The sequence below is a fragment of the Stegostoma tigrinum genome, chromosome 1 (genome assembly GCF_030684315.1).
Source record: "Stegostoma tigrinum isolate sSteTig4 chromosome 1, sSteTig4.hap1, whole genome shotgun sequence".
NCBI classification, from domain to species: domain Eukaryota; kingdom Metazoa; phylum Chordata; class Chondrichthyes; order Orectolobiformes; family Stegostomatidae; genus Stegostoma; species Stegostoma tigrinum.
Window position 1 is genome coordinate 109,671,479 of NC_081354.1, and position 21,362 is coordinate 109,692,840.

The 21,362-nt window shown below is 41.8% G+C and overlaps 1 protein-coding gene across 3 annotated transcripts in view; it reads right to left on the bottom strand.

Moving 5' to 3' along the window:
- Positions 1–20,469, bottom strand: part of aasdh (aminoadipate-semialdehyde dehydrogenase) — a 43,006-nt gene extending 22,537 nt beyond the window's left edge. Inside the window, exons 1-7 of one of the 3 annotated variants that reach the window (XM_048536558.2) lie at positions 20,073–20,461; positions 18,481–18,601; positions 15,968–16,299; positions 10,468–10,660; positions 6,265–6,509; positions 5,785–5,891; positions 2,699–2,871 (exon numbers count right to left, since the gene is read on the bottom strand). In XM_048536558.2, the coding sequence (XP_048392515.2) occupies positions 2,699–2,871; positions 5,785–5,891; positions 6,265–6,509; positions 10,468–10,660; positions 15,968–16,299; positions 18,481–18,601; positions 20,073–20,368 (1,467 nt within the window). In that variant the 5' untranslated portion in view covers positions 20,369–20,461. Of the gene's footprint in view, positions 1–2,698; positions 2,872–5,784; positions 5,892–6,264; positions 6,510–10,467; positions 10,661–15,967; positions 16,300–18,480; positions 18,602–20,072 lie in introns of all 3 variants that reach the window. The other 2 variants (XM_048536566.2, XM_048536575.2) reach the window with 2 other exon arrangements.
- Positions 20,470–21,362: the final 893 nt, after the last annotated feature.

The following is a 21,362-nucleotide window of genomic DNA, read 5'->3' on the forward strand; positions in this document are numbered from 1 at the left end:
CAGGTCATGAGGTAAGGTTGAACAGGCTAGACTTGTATCTGCTGAAGCTTTGAAGAGTAAGAGGCAACTTGACTGAAACTTATAAAATACCCTGTCAAGACCACTCACAATGACAAAAGGATATTTCTTCTTGTGTGAGAATCTAGAACTAGGGGCTCTAAAAATTCACAGTCACCTATTTAAAACACATTTGAGGTGAATTTTGTTACTCTCCCCAGTTTTTGGGATGGTCTTCCTGAAAAGGTGATGAAAGCAGTATATTTTTAAAAAGGCAGAGGTGGATTGTTGCTTAAGCAACAGACTGAAAGATTTTTGAGGTGGGCAGGAATGTACATTTGAGATTACAAGCCTATTAGCCACAACATTATTGAACAGTACAGCAGGCTCGAGGGGTTGAATAGCCTAATTTCTGCTCGAGGGTGATGTCTTTCCATCAAGATGGGATTTTGAAATAAAGACCAAAAGAACTGCAGATGCTGTAATAAAGATTCAAAAACAGAAACTGCTGAAAAGCTCAGCAGGTTTGGTATTATATATAGAAAGAAATCAAAGGTAATGTATTGGGTTAAGTGGCTTTTCCTTAGAACTCAGGATTTAAAAATGTTGTGTAAATGGCAATAATTGCTTGCCAAAGAAAATATCTGATTTAATGGGACATTTCAACTAGACAATAAAATTTCTCTCTTTGGATTGAGCTTTGATAGAAAATCAGATCCAAAAAAAAACTAGGCAATTCTGAATAGATGGCATAATGTTTTGGAGTAGATCTGTAGCTCGGGTTGTGGGTGTTGAGGTTGGTTGGCTCGCCGAGCTGGTTTTGTTGTTTTGCAGACGTTTTGTTACCATGCTTGGTAACATCCTCAGAGCAGCTTCTGATGAAGCGGCGCCTGTCCATGGCGGGGAGTGGGTCTTTAGTTCGGGTGGGCACTTGTTGTAGGGTTGATGTGGGTTTGTGTGCCACTCTGATGCCCAGCGGATGTAGAAGTCTTGTGGTGAGTTCTGACGTGTTCCTGATGTAGGGTAGTGTGATGAGTGTGTCCGGGCATTCTGATATCTTTCTGATGTTGTTCCTGTAGGCATCTCCTGACCTAGTTTTTTGGATATCCATTATCCTTGAACACTTGGAAGAGGTATTCCCTCTCCTCTTGGCGTAGTTCCATGTTGCTGCAGTGCGTTGTTGCCCTTTTTTTTACATGCCCCGCTACACTCATCACACTACCCTACATCAGGAACACGTCAGAACTCACCACAAGACTTCTACGACCGCTGGGCATCACAGTGGCACACAAACCCACATCAACCCTATGCTCCCCACCATGGACATGACCAATGTCATCTACAAAGATCCCCTGCAGAGACTGCGAGAAACACTACATCGGACAAACAGGAAGGAAATTAACAACAAACGTACATGAGCACCAACTGGCTACAAAAAGACACGGCCAACACTCACTCATCTCAACCCACATGGACAAGGAGAACCATCACTTCGACTGGGACAACACCAAGATCCTGGGACAGGCTTGGCAGAGGCAAGCACAAGAATTCCTGGAGGCATGGCACTCCATGAAGCAGGCTATTTATAAACACGTTGAACTCGGCCCTATATACATTCCATTACGGAGGAAACACAGAAGTGAGGCAATCCATCTCAACAAATCCCAGAGTTTAAAAGCCAGGCGGGAAAACACACTGATGCTTCATCAGAGGCTACACTGAGAATGTTACCCAGCATGGTAACAAAACATCTGTAGAACAACAAACCAGCTCGGCGAGCCAACCAACCTCAACAGATGTCATTTTGCCAAATCCCTAATGTTGTTAAATATAAAGAAGTCTACTTGTCATGTGGTCCACTGATTTTAATTTTAAGAATCCATAGCTTGCTCCCAAACCAGTCCCACTTTTGTATTCAATAAATAAGTCAGAAAGATCAGTTTTAATTTCATGGCTTCTTCGTATTCCTACAGAATCTGTATCTAATTTGTGACTCAAACATCAGTAACTATTACCGCAGTTACTTTAAGGCAAATGGTAGGCTGGCCCTCATTGCGAGAGGTTTTGAGCACAGGAGCAGGGATGTGTTGTTGTAGTTGTACAGGGCCCTGGTGAGACCACACCTGGAATATGGCGTGCAGTTTTGGTCTCTGTTTCTGAGGAAAGATGTTCTGGTTCTGAAGGGAGTGCAGCAAAGGTTTACCACAGTGATTTTCAGATCTGATCTATGAGGAGAGATTGACTAAGTTAGGATTGTTTTCACTAGAATTCAGACGTATGGTGGGGGCGGGGGGGGAGGAAATCTAGTAGAGACTAATAAAACAAGACTGGAGGCAGTAGATGCAGGGAGGATGTTCCTGAAGGTGGGTGTGCCCAGAACCTGGGGTCACAGTATGAGGATTCAGAGTAGACAATTTAAGATGGAAATGAGAAGACATTTCTTCACCCAAAGGGTGGTGAGCCTGTGGTATTCATCACCACAGGTAGTAGTTGATGCCAAAATAAAGACAATTAGATATAGCACTTGGGAAAATGGGATGAAAGGTTACGGGGAGAAAGTAGGATTAGGCTACCAAGTTGGATGATCAGGCGTGATCGGGAAGAATGTCAGAGCAGGCATAAAGGACTGAATGGCCTCCTCCTACTCCTATCTTCTATGTTTATCACATTTACTATAACTGGAATTTAACTGCAGAATTACCTGCTGGATTCTTTCAAGATTCACACGTTTCCCATGGCGTTTAATCTGATTGTCCTCACGTCCTATGTAATACATGTGTCCATCTTTAACGATTACCCAGTCCCCAGTGGCTCTCATTGTGCCTGGACACACAGCTTTTTCATTATCAAGTAAACATACACGTTCTTTACCACCTGTTAATGAATATTACATATATAATAATTAATTAAAATATCGGTGTCATATAATTGTGAATGGGTGAGAGAAATGTGCTCTACTCGTCACTGTCAGCTTTGGTCTGATCAAAATTATGAATTTAAAACTGCATTCTGTGGTCTCCTGCGGTCTATCTCGAGATGCCCATCTCCACTAACACTAAGGAAAGGAATTAAGGAGTTGAAAATGTTTTTGACCTTTTAGAAAATGGACAGAGACTGTCATTCTGCTAACACATTCTCACTTTGCAACTGTAGAGCTGCAACCAAAGCAAGAAGATAATAAAACGTGAGGCTGGATGAACACAGCAGGCCAGGCAGCATCTCAGGAGCACAAAAGCTGACGTTTCGGGCCCAGACCCTTCATCAGAGAGGGGGATGGGGAGAGGGAACTGGAATAAATAGGGAGAGAGGGGGAGGCGGACCGAAGATGGAGAGAAAAGAACTTAGGTGGAGAGGAGAGTATAGGTGGGGAGGGGATAGGTCAGTCCAGGGAAGACGGACAGGTCAAGGAGGTGGGATGAGGTTAGTAGGTAGGAAATGGAGGTGCGGCTTGGGGTGGGAGGAAGGGATGGGTGAGAGGAAGAACAGGTTAGGGAAGCGGAGACAGGTTGGACTGGTTTTGGAATGCAGTGGGTGGAGGGGAAGAGCTGGGCTGGTTGTGTGGTGCAGTGGGGGGAGGGGACAAACTGGACTGGTTTTGGGAAGCGGTGGGGGAAGGGGAAATTTTGAAGCTGGTGAAGTCCACATTGGTACCATTGGGCTGCAGGGTTCCCAACCGTAATATGAGTTGCTGTTCCTGCAACCTTCGGGTGGCATCATTGTAGCACTGCAGGAGGCCCATGATGGATATGTCATCTAAAGAATGGGAGGGGGAGTGGAAATGGTTTGTGAATGGGAGGTGCAGTTGTTTATTGCGAACCGAGCGGAGATGTTCTGCAAAGCGGTCCCCAAGCTTCCGCTTGGTTTCCCCAATGTAGAGGAAGCCACACCGGGTACAATGGATGCAGTTTACCACATTGGCAGATGTGCAGGTGAACCTCTGCTTAATATGGAATGTCATCTTAGGGCCTGGGATAGGGGTGAGGGAGGAGGTGTGGGGGCAAGTGTAGCATTTCCTGCAGTTGCAGGGGAAGGTGCCGGGTGTGGTGGGGTTGGAGGGCAGTGTGGAGCCAACAAGGGAGTCATGGAGAGAGTGGTCTCTCTGGAAAGCAGACAAGGGTGGGGATGGAAAAATGTCTTGGGTGGTGGGGTCGGATTGTAGATGGTGGAAGTGTCGGAGGATGATGCGTTGTATCCGGAGGTTGGTGGGGTGGTGTGTGAGAACGAGGGGGATCCTCTTTGGGCGGTTGTGGCGGGGGCGGGGTGTGAGGGATGTGTTCCGGGAAATGCGGGAGACGTGGTCAAGGGCGTTCTTGACCACTGTGGGGGGGAAAGTTGCGGTCCTTGAAGAACTTGGACATCTGGGATGTGCGGGAGTGGAATGCCTCATCGTGGGAGCAGATGCAGCGGAGGCGGAGGAATTGGGAATAGGGGATGGAATTTTTGCAGGAGGGTGGGTGGGAGGAGGTGGATTCTAGGTAGCTGTGGGAGTCGGTGGGCTTGAAATGGACATCAGTTACAAGCTGGTTGCCTGAGATGGAGACTGAGAGGTCCAGGAAAGTGAGGGATGACCAAAGCAAGGAGAACCAGGCAGCCCCCTCTATTGGTGTAGAATCATGTACTTTTATGACACTCCGGAGCCCATTTCACAGTTGAAGCCTGATCCTCAGAGCTTCCTTCATTTTGTCAAACATACACCTTATCTATAAAATATCCATGTGAACTAAATATATTTTTTCTTGTCTCACTTCTGGAAATATCAAATACAGTTCACGCCACATCAGGTGCACTTGCAGCTTTTCAGAATTACATGCTATTTAATGATTTGAAAAGTTTATCTACCTCTTTGGTTAAAAATTCAGATAGACTTCTGAGTTCATGTTGAAACAAGGTGGCTACGGAATTGTTACAGAGATAGTAGGAACTGCCAATGCTAGATAATCTGAGATAACACGGTGTGAAGCTAGATGAACACAGCAGGCCAAGCAGCATCAGAGGAGCAGAAATGCTTGATGTTTCGGGTCAGGACCCTTCTTTCAGAAATTATTTCTGAAGAAGGGTACAGAATTGTGTTCTCTTAGCTGTCTAATTCATTCCTGATATTAGTAAGTGATAATGGGAACTGCAGATGCTGGAGAATCCAAGATAATAAAATGTGAGGCTGGATGAACACAGCAGGCCCAGCGGCATCTCAGGAGCACAAAAGCCGACGTTTCGGGCCTAGACCCTTCATCAGATGAAGGGTCTAGGCCCGAAACGTCAGCTTTTGTGCTCCTGAGATGCTGCTGGGCCTGCTGTGTTCATCCAGCCTCACACCTGATATTAGTAAACCTGTTTTCATTTAATGTTTCTTAATTTATCATTTTCTGCTTTTGTTGCATTTACTACTTTGGAGCTGTTATTTTAGAAATTTAACCATTAAAGAATTAAATAAACATCCAACATTAATTTTAAAATCAAAGCAGGGAATGACTGATCTCCATGAAACATGCGAGATTTCTTGCAGAAGGATTCTGGCATTTTGATAAGCATGAGGAATAGGAATATTACCAGAGTCTATTAACTCAAAGTTGAAAATATATGCAAGAATGCATGTCTTCAGGAAGGCAAAAAAAACTTCTCATTAACCTTAAAAAGGTTATAGTCCAAGCTAGTAAAATTTAAACATAACCAGACAGGATATTTAATTAGAGACTTTTCAGAATTTTATTAAACACCTCTACACTCCCTCAAGGAAAAAAAGTCAGAAACATTTTTTGTGTTATGAATCTGCAAAGTAAAAATCATTACCTATGAAAACTTGTCCCTTTCCCTCGTGGATTACCTGACCAGAGTTATCCACAACATCCAAAACAGTTCCCAAAAGAGGGAATCCTAAGGGTACACACTCTTCATGTCTAAAAGGTAAATACAAGTAACAATTAATTCTCAAACCACAGTTAAAGTGCTGATTATTTACAGGATTTACCAACATCACCGACCCTTATAATTAAACCTAGACACAAGGCTGCTTCTTTCACAATTCAACTGAAATCTGTCGTCACAATGGTGACATAGCTACTGGCACAACCGGGCCAATAATCAACCCCTACCAATATAACCAGAACAAATTCATAGGTTATTCAGTTCATCACACAAAGGCAACTTTGTTCTCAAACTGGTGCCAAATGCAAAAGAAGCGGTGGCACCATGAAATAAATTAATTTACTGTGAAGTGTTCTTGGGAAGATCGTGAGTTTTATTTTTGCAGAAGAAATTAAACAGACTTACAACGGAGTAGCACTACACAGGCTTTCTTCAGGAATTTTGTAGTATGTAGCCCAACTTGATACTTCCGTAATCCCATAAAGATTGAAAATTTCAGTTTTATTTCCTTCTCCTCGCCAGCTTTTGAGCACATTCAGTGAAGGAAATGCTTCTCCCCCTACTGCTAATACACGTAATGAAGTACTGGCTGAAAGAACAACTGATGTTAAAACTTCTGGTCCAAACCGTTTGATCAATGTTGGGGTGGCCTAGAGAAAGAAATTAAATTGTCACTTGTTTCAAGACTGACCTCCGTAAACTATACTAAGGTGCCTATTTACTGTTCCTAACTCCCATAAAATTTCCATCCTCCTTCCTGACAGCACAGGCTCCAGTTCCAAACTTCTAGCAACCTCCTCGTTCCCAAGTGATCATTCCCTTTTGTAATCTTAGGCAATATCAGTGCACTATTTGACTGGAGCGGACATCACAGCTGAGCCTATCCTCACATTATCACCAGTTGCAAACATTACTCAATGTAGACTATAAGAGCAAATAAATTAGCAATCAGGCAGGGGGATAGAAGATAAATGATTGCAGTTTGCAGGATGTAATACAAGAGAAGAATCTAGGGTTGGATGGATTACTGAGGCCATGTTGTGCAAAAATAGTAACGTGGACAAGCAACATCCTGAGATGTACTTTCAGAAGATATATACATTCTGATTAGTGATTGTGAGATGACACAAGCATCATGGTTTTAGAAAAGACTACAGGGAAGTTGTGGATAAATCACCACAAGTTATCTTTAATCTGGCTACTTAAGAAATCTCACGGACAATCAACAACTGAAACAAGGATTTAAACTTTATTACGTGTAACACCCAAAATAAGACCCCTCAAGTAAGCAAGTTCAGGCTAACAATTCAACTTGGCTATAATCCAATTAATGGTCGAATTTGGCTATAATTCCACCAAAAGTATCCATCTCTGTAAGTGTCAAAACTTCTGCAAAGTTCTGCCACTGAATTGTTCTGGTGTTGGATTCTTATCATTTTCCTCTTTCAAATTTGTGGTCTGACACGATTGACAATTCATTAGATTCTTTCATCCCCAACATTTACAAAACTTCTGGAGACCTCAAGTCCGTAGTTTGCCTTATCAGAAGTAGCTCCCCAGTTCTTGTTAAATTCAGCCTTAACTGCCTGCTTGAAACATCCTGTCCCACAATTAACTTCAGGACATTAAGGCTGCCTGCAGAAGTAATTGCCCATTCGTCATGAGGCGGCAGGTTATCAAGCAATGCTATCTCCTCTCTCTCAGAAAACAGTTTGTTCTCGTAACCCCTTCTTCCCAGAGATGGTTAATTTGCATGCTGCCTTTAATTCCTTCATAACAGCCTGCCCTTATCCCTTTCATCTTGGGAAACGGCTTATTCAAAACAGTTCACAGATTGAAAGAATCAGCAATAAGTTATTAGAGTTCTGAAGTTTACACTGTCACACTAGAATAATAATTAAGTGAAATTTGTCACCTGAACCACCATGAAATGTTATAATAACTGGGAATATCTACAACTAACAAAAAGATTCTGAAAGAATGCCTTTTTGAATTATGGAAAATAGCAAGATGGAAAGACAAACTAAAATATAGTACATTTTACATCAAAACTTGAAAATTAAACGCAGCATATGTTTAAGAGCAGAAGAGGAACAGCAATCAGATAAATAAGATAATTTTGGATGTAAATTAAAGTTTGGTAGTGGTTGAAGATTATCCAGAATGTTCTTAGACTACCCAATGAAGGTTGTTATCAATTGATTCAAGGGAAGATACTTGGCAAATAAATACGAGAGGGACAAGAGGGGAATGTTGATTCATTTTCTAGAGACTTATAAATTTATGACCACATTGCCTTTTGGAATCTTTAGATAAGCAATTAAATGATTTACTTCCCTGTCCTTAGCTCACAACCATGATGGGCTCCTTCTACTCTAGTAACTTAGGTAGACAAGTCACTACGAGATCTTTGATGTCAATCCACTCCATTACACCACATCACAGAGTATGAATCAAACGATAATTATCCTTCATATTTTTGTACAAGTATGAGAATGGCTGGTTGATATTTGATCCTAGCCTGCAAACAGCTGTTGTTAATGTAAATGTTGAGAGACAACCTTCAATCAACTTCTTAATGGTTACACTTATCCCCCAGCAGCCTAGAATACGGACTAGACAGGGCGCAATAGGTGCGAGTACCTCAGAATGATATGATCACGGCAGCTGCTGCAGAAGCATGCACATTTGTGTAAAGTCTTATTGTGGTCACAAACTACCAAGACATTAATTGGAGTGGAATGCTTTTCTCTTCACAGATGCTTCCAGCTGCTGCAGTGGTACCCTAATAGCTACTTGGGTAAAATCCAGTATTCCTTACACTTGTAAAAAACTAACTGCAGGGGTGATGCTCATGGGCTTCTGCTGCCATGACATCACACCTATGGGAGAGGGGATCTATTCTCTCACGCAAGCAAGGAAATACATCAGCAGTAGAGTGATCCATTGTTGGGCAGCCGATTGAGATGCTATCTGCAAACAGAAACCGAGGGGCACAGTGAGATTTACTACAACAGGCAGCAATTGCAAATAGGTTCGAGTGCAATGTGAAATCTTCCTCACAATGGCACGTATCTCTCCAACCATCTCTTGAAACTTGGAGCCTTCGCCACGGCTCAGTCATGTCGAGATAGTGGTTTTGGAGATTATTTGGAGATACTGCCCCTTCTAGGTGCTCCTTCCTGCTCTATTCTGTAGTTGCTGTGAAAGCTACTAGCCAGATCCCCTCCTTTGGCCTCATGTCTGTGCCACTGCCTTTCACTATCATCCATACATGGGATGATACAATGTCAATCTTTTTACCCCACTTTGTTCCTTCACTACAGTGAATGTAAACCTAACAATCTGCCCCATGTCCCAAGTGGCTGGGGGAAGACAGGAATAATTGAAGGAGTCATAAAGATACACCCTTCCAATTTGTAACTCAAAACCCGACCCCTACCTTAGTCTTGTTTTTAACCCATTCATAGGATGTTGGTGTCACTGAGTCGGCCAACATTTATCATCCAGAGGTACATTAAGAGTTAACCACAGTGTAAATGTAAATCAGACCAGGTAAGGGTGACAGATTTCCCTTCCTCAAGAACATTAGTGAGGTAGAAGGATGTTTACGATAATCGATATTGGTTACATGATCACTACTGGGCTAGCTTTTAATTCCAGACTTTAATGAATTCAAACTTCACACTGACCTGGGGTTGTGGATTACTAACCCAGTGACATTACCATGACTCCATCACCTCCCCTTCTGGTCCAGCACAAACCTTCATTTATGAAGTAAAACTTCTGATTTCAAAACCTAACCTGGCTGAGCTCTGCACAAGGAAAACAAACCTTTTGGAGCCATTCAGAAACTTTTACTACTTGTTCATAAAGTCATCATTGCCAATTCAATCCATTTGTAGTAATGAAAACTGCATCTATTTAATCTTTGCATTACTTGTCAACATCCTAGCAGCTTACCATTCTATGTCTGCATGTGGGAAGCACAGCATCACTACAGTGCGGAAACAGCCTCTTCGGCCCAACAAGTCCACACCGACCCTTGGAGCATCCCACCCAGACCCATCCCCCTATAACCCACTTAATCTACACATCCCTGAACATTACGGGCAATTTAGCATGACCAATCTACCTAACCGGCACGTCTTTGGACTGCGGGAGAAAACCGGAGTACTAGGAGTAAACCCATGCAGACACAGGAAGAATGTGCAAACTCCACACAGACAGTCACCCAAGGGTGGAACTGAACCCAGGTCCCTGGCGCTGTGAGGCAGCAGTGCTAACCACAGCCGCGGTGCCACCCTTTCAGACTCGACCATATTTCTTTTACCAAAGAGGATAGCTTCAATCGGAAGGATGCTACCATTTTTAAAGGCTCATTGAGACCCCCTAGTTCAGTTAAATCCAGGCTCATGGCTCAGTTCCACACTAGGTGTATGCATTACTGACTGTCAGTATTCTATTTACCTTTCTATTTTGGTCAGCTATTGAAACCTCACTTCCTCTATCAGAAAAACGTTACTTTTGTAAACAAACCATTTCCTAAAGCAATGTTCTGTTAAACATATAATATGTAAATCTCTAAGTTGACTTTTAGCACCATACCTGCATAATAGAGACTTTATGTTGGTTAAAAAGCACATTGGCTAGTCTTTTTGGCATCATTTTAATGACTGGGGGAATAATGAGCAGTGTAGCTCCACTACACAATGCGACAAACATTTCAACAACAGAGGGGTCAAAGGTCAAAGGGGAAGCCATAAAAATTACATCATCTGATGAAACCTTGAAAATAGTTCTGCAAAACAAAAAGAAACGTCAAATAGTACAAATAAAGCAAAACAACAAGTTATACATGTTCACAATTCTGAAGATACTGTCTATACTGCATTATAAAGTAACAAAGTCACAGTGAATGTTGTTAAAACAAAAGGTGCAATCAGAACAATAATTGTTTACGTAAATTGGAAGAATAAATTATTAATGCAACAATGTGAATGTAATAGAGCTCTTGTTCCAATCTGGTCTTATGTACCCACTTATCCAAACTATAGCCTATTTTAGCTGCATCCATGATTTAATAAAGCAGTTCTAACCAAAAGAAGCTTCTTGAAATAGTAGTTTAAACAATGATATAGGCACAAGACAACAAGGCAGATGAAAAAGAGACCTTCAACCCAACAGTGCTCATCTTTCCAAATTCTCAAACCTAACATAATACTAATTCAATATTTAGCTGTACCTTAATTACACTCAATATATTGGACTCAACCACCTTTTCTAGCAATTCATTCAAAAAACTGGTCACCTACAGTGTAAAGTTATGGCCTGATGTTAAGTCAGGATTATAAAGATAAAACTCGGACTCAATACCCTTTAGGCCAACTCACTTTGCAGAGCTGAAAATTGTGTTTGGGATTATTTTCTGTGACTGTTAATTATACACATTGCAAGGTATCCTTTAATTTGGAGGTGGACAAGCCTCACTGCGCAAAAATTCTTCTGCTTGGGTCTTCCCCTTATCAATGGAGAACTACAGGGAAAAGAAATGCCCTTTCTCCACCACACTGGCCTTATGTCTAGGGTTTGGATCCACTTAAAAAATGGCAACTGGTACCGGATTCCAAGAATCTCATCCCCATTTTTTTGAACGGTCTCAATTGTAACTGGCAATAGGTAAGGGTGAGAGACAGAATTACGCATTCCTGGTCTGGCTGGTTCTGTTGGGAGGATAGGCATTTCCAGCCCCCCAAAATTTAATGGAGTCTAGCTAACTTCACCATGACTCAAAAGCATTGTGAAACATAGCCTGCATGTATGAACCTTTTGAAAGGCAAGTTCAAAAGGTACCATCCATTTTCGCCACACCCCTTTCGTTCCAATGCAATGCCAACTCACGATCCCCATCATCTCTGTGGCAGGGCATGAACTACTTTCTTCTAACAGTTCTTCTTGTCATGTTTTCAAGGACTACTTTTTCAGCTCACTTGTTACGCAATGAAGTCACATCGTAACAAGATTTTCCTGGTGGTCTATGGACTCACATAAATCACAATTAAAACATTTCACTAATGTTTTCAATACCACCAAAGTTTCAAATGTGAAAGCTGCAACACACAAGAAAATAATTAATTTACTAGACAATATTAAATTGTTGCAAGACAGGCATCAGTTGGAAAAGATATCTTTCAATAAAATGATTGATACTTCCACATCTTCGCAGATTTGTCGGGTCACAACTAATTGCATTTCCTTTGCAAATGCACAAATCTAGAACTTTAATCTGCTAGTTACTGCCCTTCTCACTGTGTGGCAGATTCAAATTTAACAATTGACAGTGTTCACTCCAATAGAATTCACCACATTTTGTCCTCCACATAGAACATATGCAGTCTTATGCTAGAGATCCAATATTCATTTGCAACGAATTTATCTCAGGAGACTTCACATTTTTCTGGCTCCCACTTAGGTTTTTTTTATTTCACTTGCAGGATGTGGGCATTGTTGGCTGGCCAACAGTATTGGCCACTTCCAGTTGTCGTCAAGAAGGCGGGCTTGAGCTGCTTTCTTGAAAAGTTGCAATCCAGAACTGTATATAGACCCACAATGCTCTTAGGGAGCGAATTCCAGGATTTTGATGCAGCAACAGTGAAGGAATGGCGATATATTCCCAAGTCAGGATGTTGAGTGTCTTGGAGGGGAACTTGAAAGGTGGTGATAATCCCATGAATTTGCTGCCCATGCCCTTCTAGATGGAAGTGCTCATGCGTTTAGCAGTTCCTGTCTAAGGGTCTTCAGCGAATTTCTGCAGAACATCTTGCAGGCAGTACACACTGCTGCTACTGAGTGTCAGTGGTGTAGGGAACGGATATGGTGCCAATTAAGCAGGCTGCTTTGTTCTAGGTGGTAGGCAGAGTGCTGTTGGAGCTGCACTCGTCCAGGTAAGTGGCGAGTATTCCATCGTGCTCCTAATTTGTGCCTTATACATGATGAATAGCTTTGGGGAGTCAGGTGGTTAGTTAATCGCCACTGCATTCCTAGCCTCTGACCTGCTCTTGCAGCCAGTGTTTATATGGTGGGTACAATTGAGTTTCTGGTCAATGGTAACTCCCAAGGTGCACAGTAAGGTTGGTTGTCAGGTTTAAAACTGTTCCCCCAGCCTTTGTAACCATCCTCTGTTCCTGCTGCCCCACATTAGCTTGGCGTAGTGATCTCTCAGCACAGGATAGTCTCAGTACATACCTCTGGTCTTGAGGCGATTCCTTGAAGTTGCTCCTGCCATTGCTAAGCATGTGAGAGACTGTAATGTTTGAATTTAAAACTAAAGACATCTGCAATGTGCAACTTTTAACTTCACTTTGTATATTTTATGCTATACTATAATTTCTGCAATGTTTAACTTTTAAACTTGGTTTTATCTTTCTACCTTGTCAAGATTCTGTACTGAGGTACTTATACCTAAGATGACGTCTTGGGTAGTGATATTGTACACTTTTCGCTGTACTCCTGTGCTTTTGTACTTGCATACACGTGATAATAAAATCAAAATAACATTAAAATTTAAAAAAATTAAGATCAAAATAAAATTAACATCAAATTACAGCTCCCAACCTTGTAGGTTGCCTCTCACCTATCACCCAACTGTAATCATCATAAGGCCATTCAGCCCATTAAGTCTACTCTGCCATTCAATAAGATCATGGCTAATCATATAATGCTCAACTCCACCTGGCTGCCTTTCCCCCCCATAACCCTTGATTCCCTTAAAGGATTTAAAAAAAATCTCAGCCTTGAATATATTCAATGACCCAGCCTCAACAGTCCTCTGCCAAAAATAATTCCAAACTCACTAACATCAGAAGAAATTTCTTCTCATCTGTGTCTTAAAACACGTGTGATACTTTATTTGGAGATTATGCCCCCTCTGATCCTAATCACTTCCACAAGAGAAACAGCTTTCGACATCTAACTTGTCCAGTCCTCTAAGAATCTTGTAGGTTCTGGATATGAGTTTGCTCTCTGAGCTGGAAGGTTAGTTTTCAGACGTTTCATCACCATTCTAGGTAACATCATCAGTGAGCCTCCGATTAAGCGCTGGTGTTATGTCCCGCTTTCTCTTTATCTGTTTAGGTTTCCTTGGGTTGGTGATGTCACCAACGCAGGAAATGACATCACCAACCCAAGGAAACCTAACCAGATAAATAGAAAGCCGGACATAACACCAGCGCTTCATCGGAGGCTCACTGATGATGTTACCCAGAATGGTGACGAAATGTCTGAAAACTAACCTTCCAGCTCAGAGAGCAAACTCATATCCAGAACCTCAACATGAGCTACAAATCTTCTCAAAATTCGCTAATCTTGTAGGTTTTAATAAGGTCACCTCTCATTCTGTATTCCAACAAGTACAGGCCAATCTACTCAACACCTCAAATGATTAGCCATAAGTCAGTTCCTCAAACTTATCAGCATAGTTAACTTTCTCCAGGCTGAGTTTTGAAGGAGGGTCACTGGACTTAAAATGTTAACACTGTTTTCTCTCTACAGATGCTGTCAGACCTGTCGAGTTCCTCCAGCAATTTCAGATATGTGAATGTCTCCTCTTATTTACAAACAGCTATCTTATGTTATCCTGCACTGAGTTTTGACTTGCGTACAAACAGACTTGCAAATATTCGCAAGCACACAATCAGTTCACAACACATCAACTGCCCAAAACCTAGTATCTCTCCAAATCATTTTCCATCTGTCAAGTTTTTACTCATTGTCTTAACATGTCTACATCCCTCCACAGACACAGTCATCCTCACACTACCTTTCCTCCTTATTTTAGTTTCTTCGCAAACTTGCCAACAGTACATTCATTTTCCTCAGCCAAGTCATAATATATGTGAAAACTTTCAGCCTCCCTCTCGCCCACCCACCGTGCATTGCTCCTTCTCCCTGCCACACCCATTCTCCAGTCTCTCTTCTCTGTCCCATCTTGGGGGCACCTTCTCCCACTCCATTCCACTCGCAACCTACTTCTTCCCCATCCAGCCTCTTGCTGCCCAATCTCCTCCTTTCACTCCCAATGTCTACTGCACTCCTATCCATCGCACTTCTCTTGTGGACTTCTTTTTCACCCACAGCCCTCTTCAGCTCTTCCTTCCCTGAATGCCACTGCAGTCTCCTACTTCCACCCAAACCTTCTAGTGCCACCTTTGCCCACTAACAGTAGGCATACTTAACCATGGCAAAAAACAACTTGTGAAGGCTCAGTGGACTTGAAATCCACAGATTCTTCCAAACCAGAGTTTCTCCAGTAATTTCTACTATTCATTTCAGGAAAAAGACTTCCGGCCTTGGCCTTGGCAGAAGTCTTGCTGGCTGCAGGCTCTGGCAAAATGCTCCTCAGCTTTGGCAAAAGTCTTCCTTGATGATTCACTCACTTGAGTCTACAGTAGTAAATACAGGAACACCAGCCTGTGATCTGTTAGACAATTCCTCATAGTTCTGTCCATTCTACTTAAAGGCACTTTCTTTCTTTGACAGGTTTCCTCCTGATTGACTTTTTCCAGATTTTTTTTTGAGGGTGGTGGTTCCAGGAACAAATTCATCTGCTTCCCCCACCTCACATATATTTTGAGAATGGGCATTACTGTAACAATCCTGAGATTCTGCTCTATACTTCATTATACTCTCCATTTAAGTCCATCCCCACACAGCCTGTCATACTACCCAAGTATTGTACACATGCAAAACAAATCTTCCTTTGACTAAACAATGACAGCAGCAAATATGGAACTGCATGGAAGACTAAAACATCAATGCATAAACCTTAGTTTTAAAATGAAACTGCTGCTGGTACAACACCATTAAAAAAAACTTAAGTAAAACTGAAGAGGCTTCAAATATTTCACATTTAATGTTGTCCAAATAATCACAGACTTTAACAAAAGACTTTAACAATTTCTATAACTGCTTAAAAAGGCGTAAAGTCAATAATTCATTTTACTTGTCAAAAACAGAAGCCCTTATTAAACAGATTCTTGTATTAACGTCGGCTGACAGCAAAGCCTGCAATCCTTAAAATTTAACCCTAATCAATTGCAATTAAACTTACCTGAGATGCTGTATGTTTGGAACAATACACTGATGTGGCACTCGAACAATTTTTGGAGTTCCTGTTGTACCTGATGTTTGCAATATATATGCCAGAAATCCATGCCTCTGAAAGTCTGAATATTTGTGCACATGTCTCTCATCCTCTTCGGCAGCTTCAGAGCTGCCTTCTCTCAACCCTCCTATCTTACTGCAAATTACATTTTCTTTGTTTTTGGGTTCTGAATCCACATTAGTCACCCGCCGCTGAACCTTCACAAGTACTACATTTAGTGCTGGTACATCATGTTTGACTTCGATATTCAACCACTTTGACTGAGTATCCCTGAATTTCTGAAATAAGATTAAAGTACGCATTATTTATTAACCTATAAAAATGAGCCTCCCTAAGAATTAGAAGTCAATAATTATTACACAAATATAAGACATGCATAGCTGCAGAAAAGCAGATACTGTAACATACTAATAAATAAATAAATCTGATGTGTCATTATCAAGAACTCTCTCCAGTTGGAATCACATTTAGAATCTGAATTTTAGTCAAAGCTTTTGATAGAAGGCTTCCTGATACTGAATCTGAAAATTAAAATTAAGACTTGTTTTCAACAGAAACAAACTGGGGTTCCTGGTATGGTCAATGGGTTAAAAAAAGTTTCTGCCTAGCCAAAATAAATACTATTATTGTTTCAAAAACAATTTGTGGTGTGAGCATACAGAATTATGGAATGGTTACAGCATTGAAGCAGGCTATTTGAACCATCTCTAAGAGCAACTCACTAAGTTTCATTCCTTCTCTTGTAGCCCTGAAAATGTTTTCCCTTTTCAAATAATGATCTAACTCTTTCAAAGATCTTGATTGATTTGCTGTCTCTGGCACACTCTCAGGCAGTACAGTCCAGATACCAACAACTCGCTGTGCTAAAAAACTTTTTCCTCATACACTGATGCTTCCTTTACCAATTGGCTTAAATCAATATCCTCTGCCTCCTGATCCTTCAACAAGAACAGTTTCTCACTATGTAGTCTGTCCAGCCAATATCAATAGTTATTTTCTTATCAGGAACTGATTTTTCAATTGATTGATCAAGGGTATCATAATGTGAATTTATCCTGTGTGCTTACTGCAGAACAATCCTATTGAAGTTATTCAAATTATAGAGTTTACCACTTTAATTTAGAATAACACTTTCACATTCATTAAAGGTTTTTCTCTCTACAAAGAGAAAAGTTTACATTCGTACTGCCTTTCACAGCTTAAGACTTTCCAGAGTATTTCAATAGCCTAGGGAATATTTGATTAAGTTCCACAAAAGAGATTTCTCAGCAAAGTCAAAGCCCACAGAATGAAAGGAATAGAGGTAGTCAATTTCCAACTTGGCCAGATATAGGAATCAAAGGTGAACAAATACTTTTCAGACAGGTGCGGGTATATACTATGGGGATAGAGATGTAATCTGGTATAATCCAGAATGAAATGCTAATTCCAAGGGGACATAGGTTCAGATCTTATCGTGGAAGTGAAATTTGAATACACTGTCTAAAAAAAAGAATGAGATTTTAGACACTAGCTTGGTGGTGACCATGAAACCACTGCCAATTGCCACAAAAACCCATCTGGTTCACTCATTTCCTTTTGGAAAGGAAATCTACAATTGCCAAGTGTGACTGCATGCCAAGTGACTTCTACACAGACTCCAAACCCAAAGCAATGCTGTTGACCCTTAGCTGCCCTCTGAACTGACCTAACAAAACTGCATATACTTTAAGGGCAATTAGGGATAGGCAACCAATGCTGGCCTAGCCAGTGGCATCCCCCAACCCATAAAGTAAATCGGGGTTCCCAGAGGTTAGTATTAGAAATATTGCTAATAGTTTACATTAATTACACGATTGCTTTCACAGTACAATTTCAAAGTATGTGAAATAGCAGGATGACAGTGACAGGCCGGCAGAGTAGGCTCAAAGGATCAAATGGCCTACTCCTGCTCCTATTTCAAGATGACAGACAGGAACATCTGGTAGAATGATCAGATGTGTGACAGATGAAATTTGATGCTAAGTGGTACATTTTGGTAGGAAGAATAAGGGCAGGCAATATTAAAAAAGGTGCCATTCTAACAGAGAGAAGTTAGCTGAAGGTACGCTGCACAATTTGTTGAAATTCTTGAGCAGATGAGAAGCATGCTGGACTTTATGAATGAAAGCGTAGCATGCAAAAGCAAAGAAATGACGTTGAACCTTCATAAACCAATTATTGAGCAACTGTTTAATTCTGGACTTCATGCTTTAGGAAGGTGTGAAAGCACTGAAGAGTGTAGGAAAGGATAGGATTTCATGCACTAAATTAACTATGCAAAAAATACACCATTATTATAATTAAATAATTCCACTAATATAATAAAACTGAAATACAGTATTACTAGACAATTAAGTTAAAATGCAGGAATTCATAAATATGTCAATGCATTTGATTTAAATGTTATTTCTTCAGATCTTTATAGCTCAGTTACTCACCTGTATCATATCTTTCTGAATAAGGATATACGTCAATTTACACCTTTGAATAAAATTTGCTGAAAAGTGAGGTGCATTTTCTGGATCAATTGGGCAAAATGCTGCCCCAATTTGAAGAATACTGAAAATGTACAAGAACAGTAACACTAAACATTATTGCTAAAAAGAAGTTATCACATTCCTGTACAATAAACAGAAGACTGAAAACAGAAATAACCTATTCTTCCTGTGATATTGAGGTGATGGTATTGGACTGAGGTGGGCAAAGTCAGAAGTCACCTGACAAAGGGGCTACACTCCAAAAGCCTGTGATTTCAAATAACCCGGTAGGACTATAACCCGGTGTCGTGGGACTTCTAACTTCCTGTGGCGTTTCCTCCACATATTAAGTAATGGAAACCCATACTTAAGGTATTGAAATTGGGTTAAAAGGATAGTGACAGCTTGGAAATAAAATTGACCAAGGGACACAGAACAAAGGTTAGTGATAAATGTTTGTTAAATGATTGGGAGTTAGTATATATTGGTGACTCCAGAAATGAGTATTGGACCTACCCACATTTTGGTAATAAAAAGGCTTAATTTTAACATTGGCAGATGGCACAAAACTTGGACATGTTTTACACTACGGAATAAAGCAGCAGACATCAGCACTGCATATCCAGACCTTTGAACTGGAAACACACATGGCAGACCAACTTAAGTGCAGAAAACTGTGGTGATGCAATTTGTAAAGAAAATGAAGATAACAAATATAAATTAAACAGTGCACAAAAACAGATACTGGGGTTCACAATATAAATTTTGAAGTTGGTCATGCAATTTGATGGGGCCATTGAAAAGGCCAAGAATTATTGGCTTTACATCAACAGCCATAGTAAAGAGCAAGAAAGTCACGCTTAAACATAATTCATTGGACGCATTAGATGGTCTCAGACATAAACAATTATTAGCTTCACATTGCAGGAAAAGGTGTCCAGTGCAGTGCTGAAATGGATGATCAGAACCAGGGACAGTTACTTCTGATTAAAATTTCCCCGGGCAGAGCTCTTCTCTATTCATAGCAAATTGTTTAAATGTGTAAACTCGAATTACCTTCAAGTTACTGAATTAAAGGGCAATACACAGCCCTCATTTATAGAACTCATCCTCATAATTTAACATTTAAAATCTCAGTGTAATGTTGGGAAACTTGCATTGGACACTCTCTAAAGTCAACATATTTTTCACCACGTACGGCGTGAAGACAGGACCTAGCATTGAGTCCCGGCCCAGGTATGATGCAACTATAGTGCCATTTCCTTCACTTTGCATTACAAATTATAAGAATTAAAGCCAAAATAAACTTTTAATTTTATTGCAGTTTTAATAACGTGTGCACACAGGTACCTATATTTTTTTCTTCTAATACTAGTCTTTTGCTGCTTTAAAAGAAATCCATTGTTAACCGGACTAAAATCTTTAACTATTAACGTTTCAAAATTTAAAAGTAGACAATCGCAGGTCAAAAAAGCGAATTCTTTTTGAGACAATTAAGCATAAAACTCGACGATGGCCCAATAAACGGGGACGGGGAGTGGAGTACGATTTACCCTAAAATGCAGCTGGGTAAGTTTACTGTCGGCTGGCAGTATAATCCAACCACATAACCGTGAGCAAAGTCACAGTGCGAGTGGAGCACTTGTTGCAATCTGTTTCCCAGGTTGACAACCTGGCTGTAGCTGTAAGACACAGAAACTCCTGGCGCCTCGCGCTCACTACACACCGCCGGCCGCGCGCCCTGCACCGCGGCTACGCGCAACACCAGTTCGTGCAGGCGGCCCGAGCTCGCCTCCTCCACCGCGACCGCGTGTCTGGCCGCGGCCTCATCTACCGCTGCTTCCAACATCACCGAATACGGCTCTGGGCCAAGAACACCACACTAAACACGGTACCGCAAACTCAACATTCGTTAACACCCGCCACCATCACCGACGGGGACAGCGTCATCCGGCAAATACGTCATGACGTCAGATCGTCCCACGCCCAGGTCCCACCCATCTCCCGGATAATAAAATGTGAGGCTGGATGAACACAGCAGGCCAAGCAGCATCTCAGGAGCACAAAAGCTGACGTTTCGGGCCTAGACCCTTCATCAGAGAGGGGGATGGGGAGAGGGAACTGGAATAAATAGGGAGAGAGGGGGAGGCGGACCGAAGATGGAGAGAAAAGAAGGTAGGTGGAGAGAGTATAGGTGGGGAGGTGGGGAGGTGGGGAGGTAGGGAGGGGATAGGTCAGACCAGGAAAGACGGACAGGTCAAGGAGGTGGGATGAGGTTAGTAGGTAGGAAATGGAGGTGCGGTTTGGGGTGGGAGGAAGGGATGGGTGAGAGGAAGAACAGGTTAGGGAGGCAGAGACAGGTTGGACTGGTTTTGGGATGCAGTGGGTGGAGGGGAAGAGCTGGGCTGGTTGTGTGGTGCAGTGGGGGGAGGGGATGAACTGGGCTGGTTTAGGGATGCAGTAGGGGAAGGGGAGATTTTGAAACTGGTGAAGTCCACATTGATACCATTAGGCTGCAGGGTTCCCAGGCAGAATATGAGTTGCTGTTCGTGCAACCTTCGGGTGGCATCATTGTGGCACTGCAGGAGGCCCATGATGGACATGTCATCTAAAGAATGGGAGGGGGAGTGGAAATGGTTTGCGACTGGGAGGTGCAGTTGTTTGTTGCGAACCGAGCGGAGGTGTTCTGCAAAGCGGCCCCCAAGCCTCCGCTTGGTTTCCCCAATGTAGAGGAAGCCACACCGGGTACAGTGGATGCAGTATACCACATTGGCAGATGTGCAGGTGAACCTCTGCTTAATGTGGAATGTCATCTTGGGGCCTGGGATAGGGGTGAGGGAGGA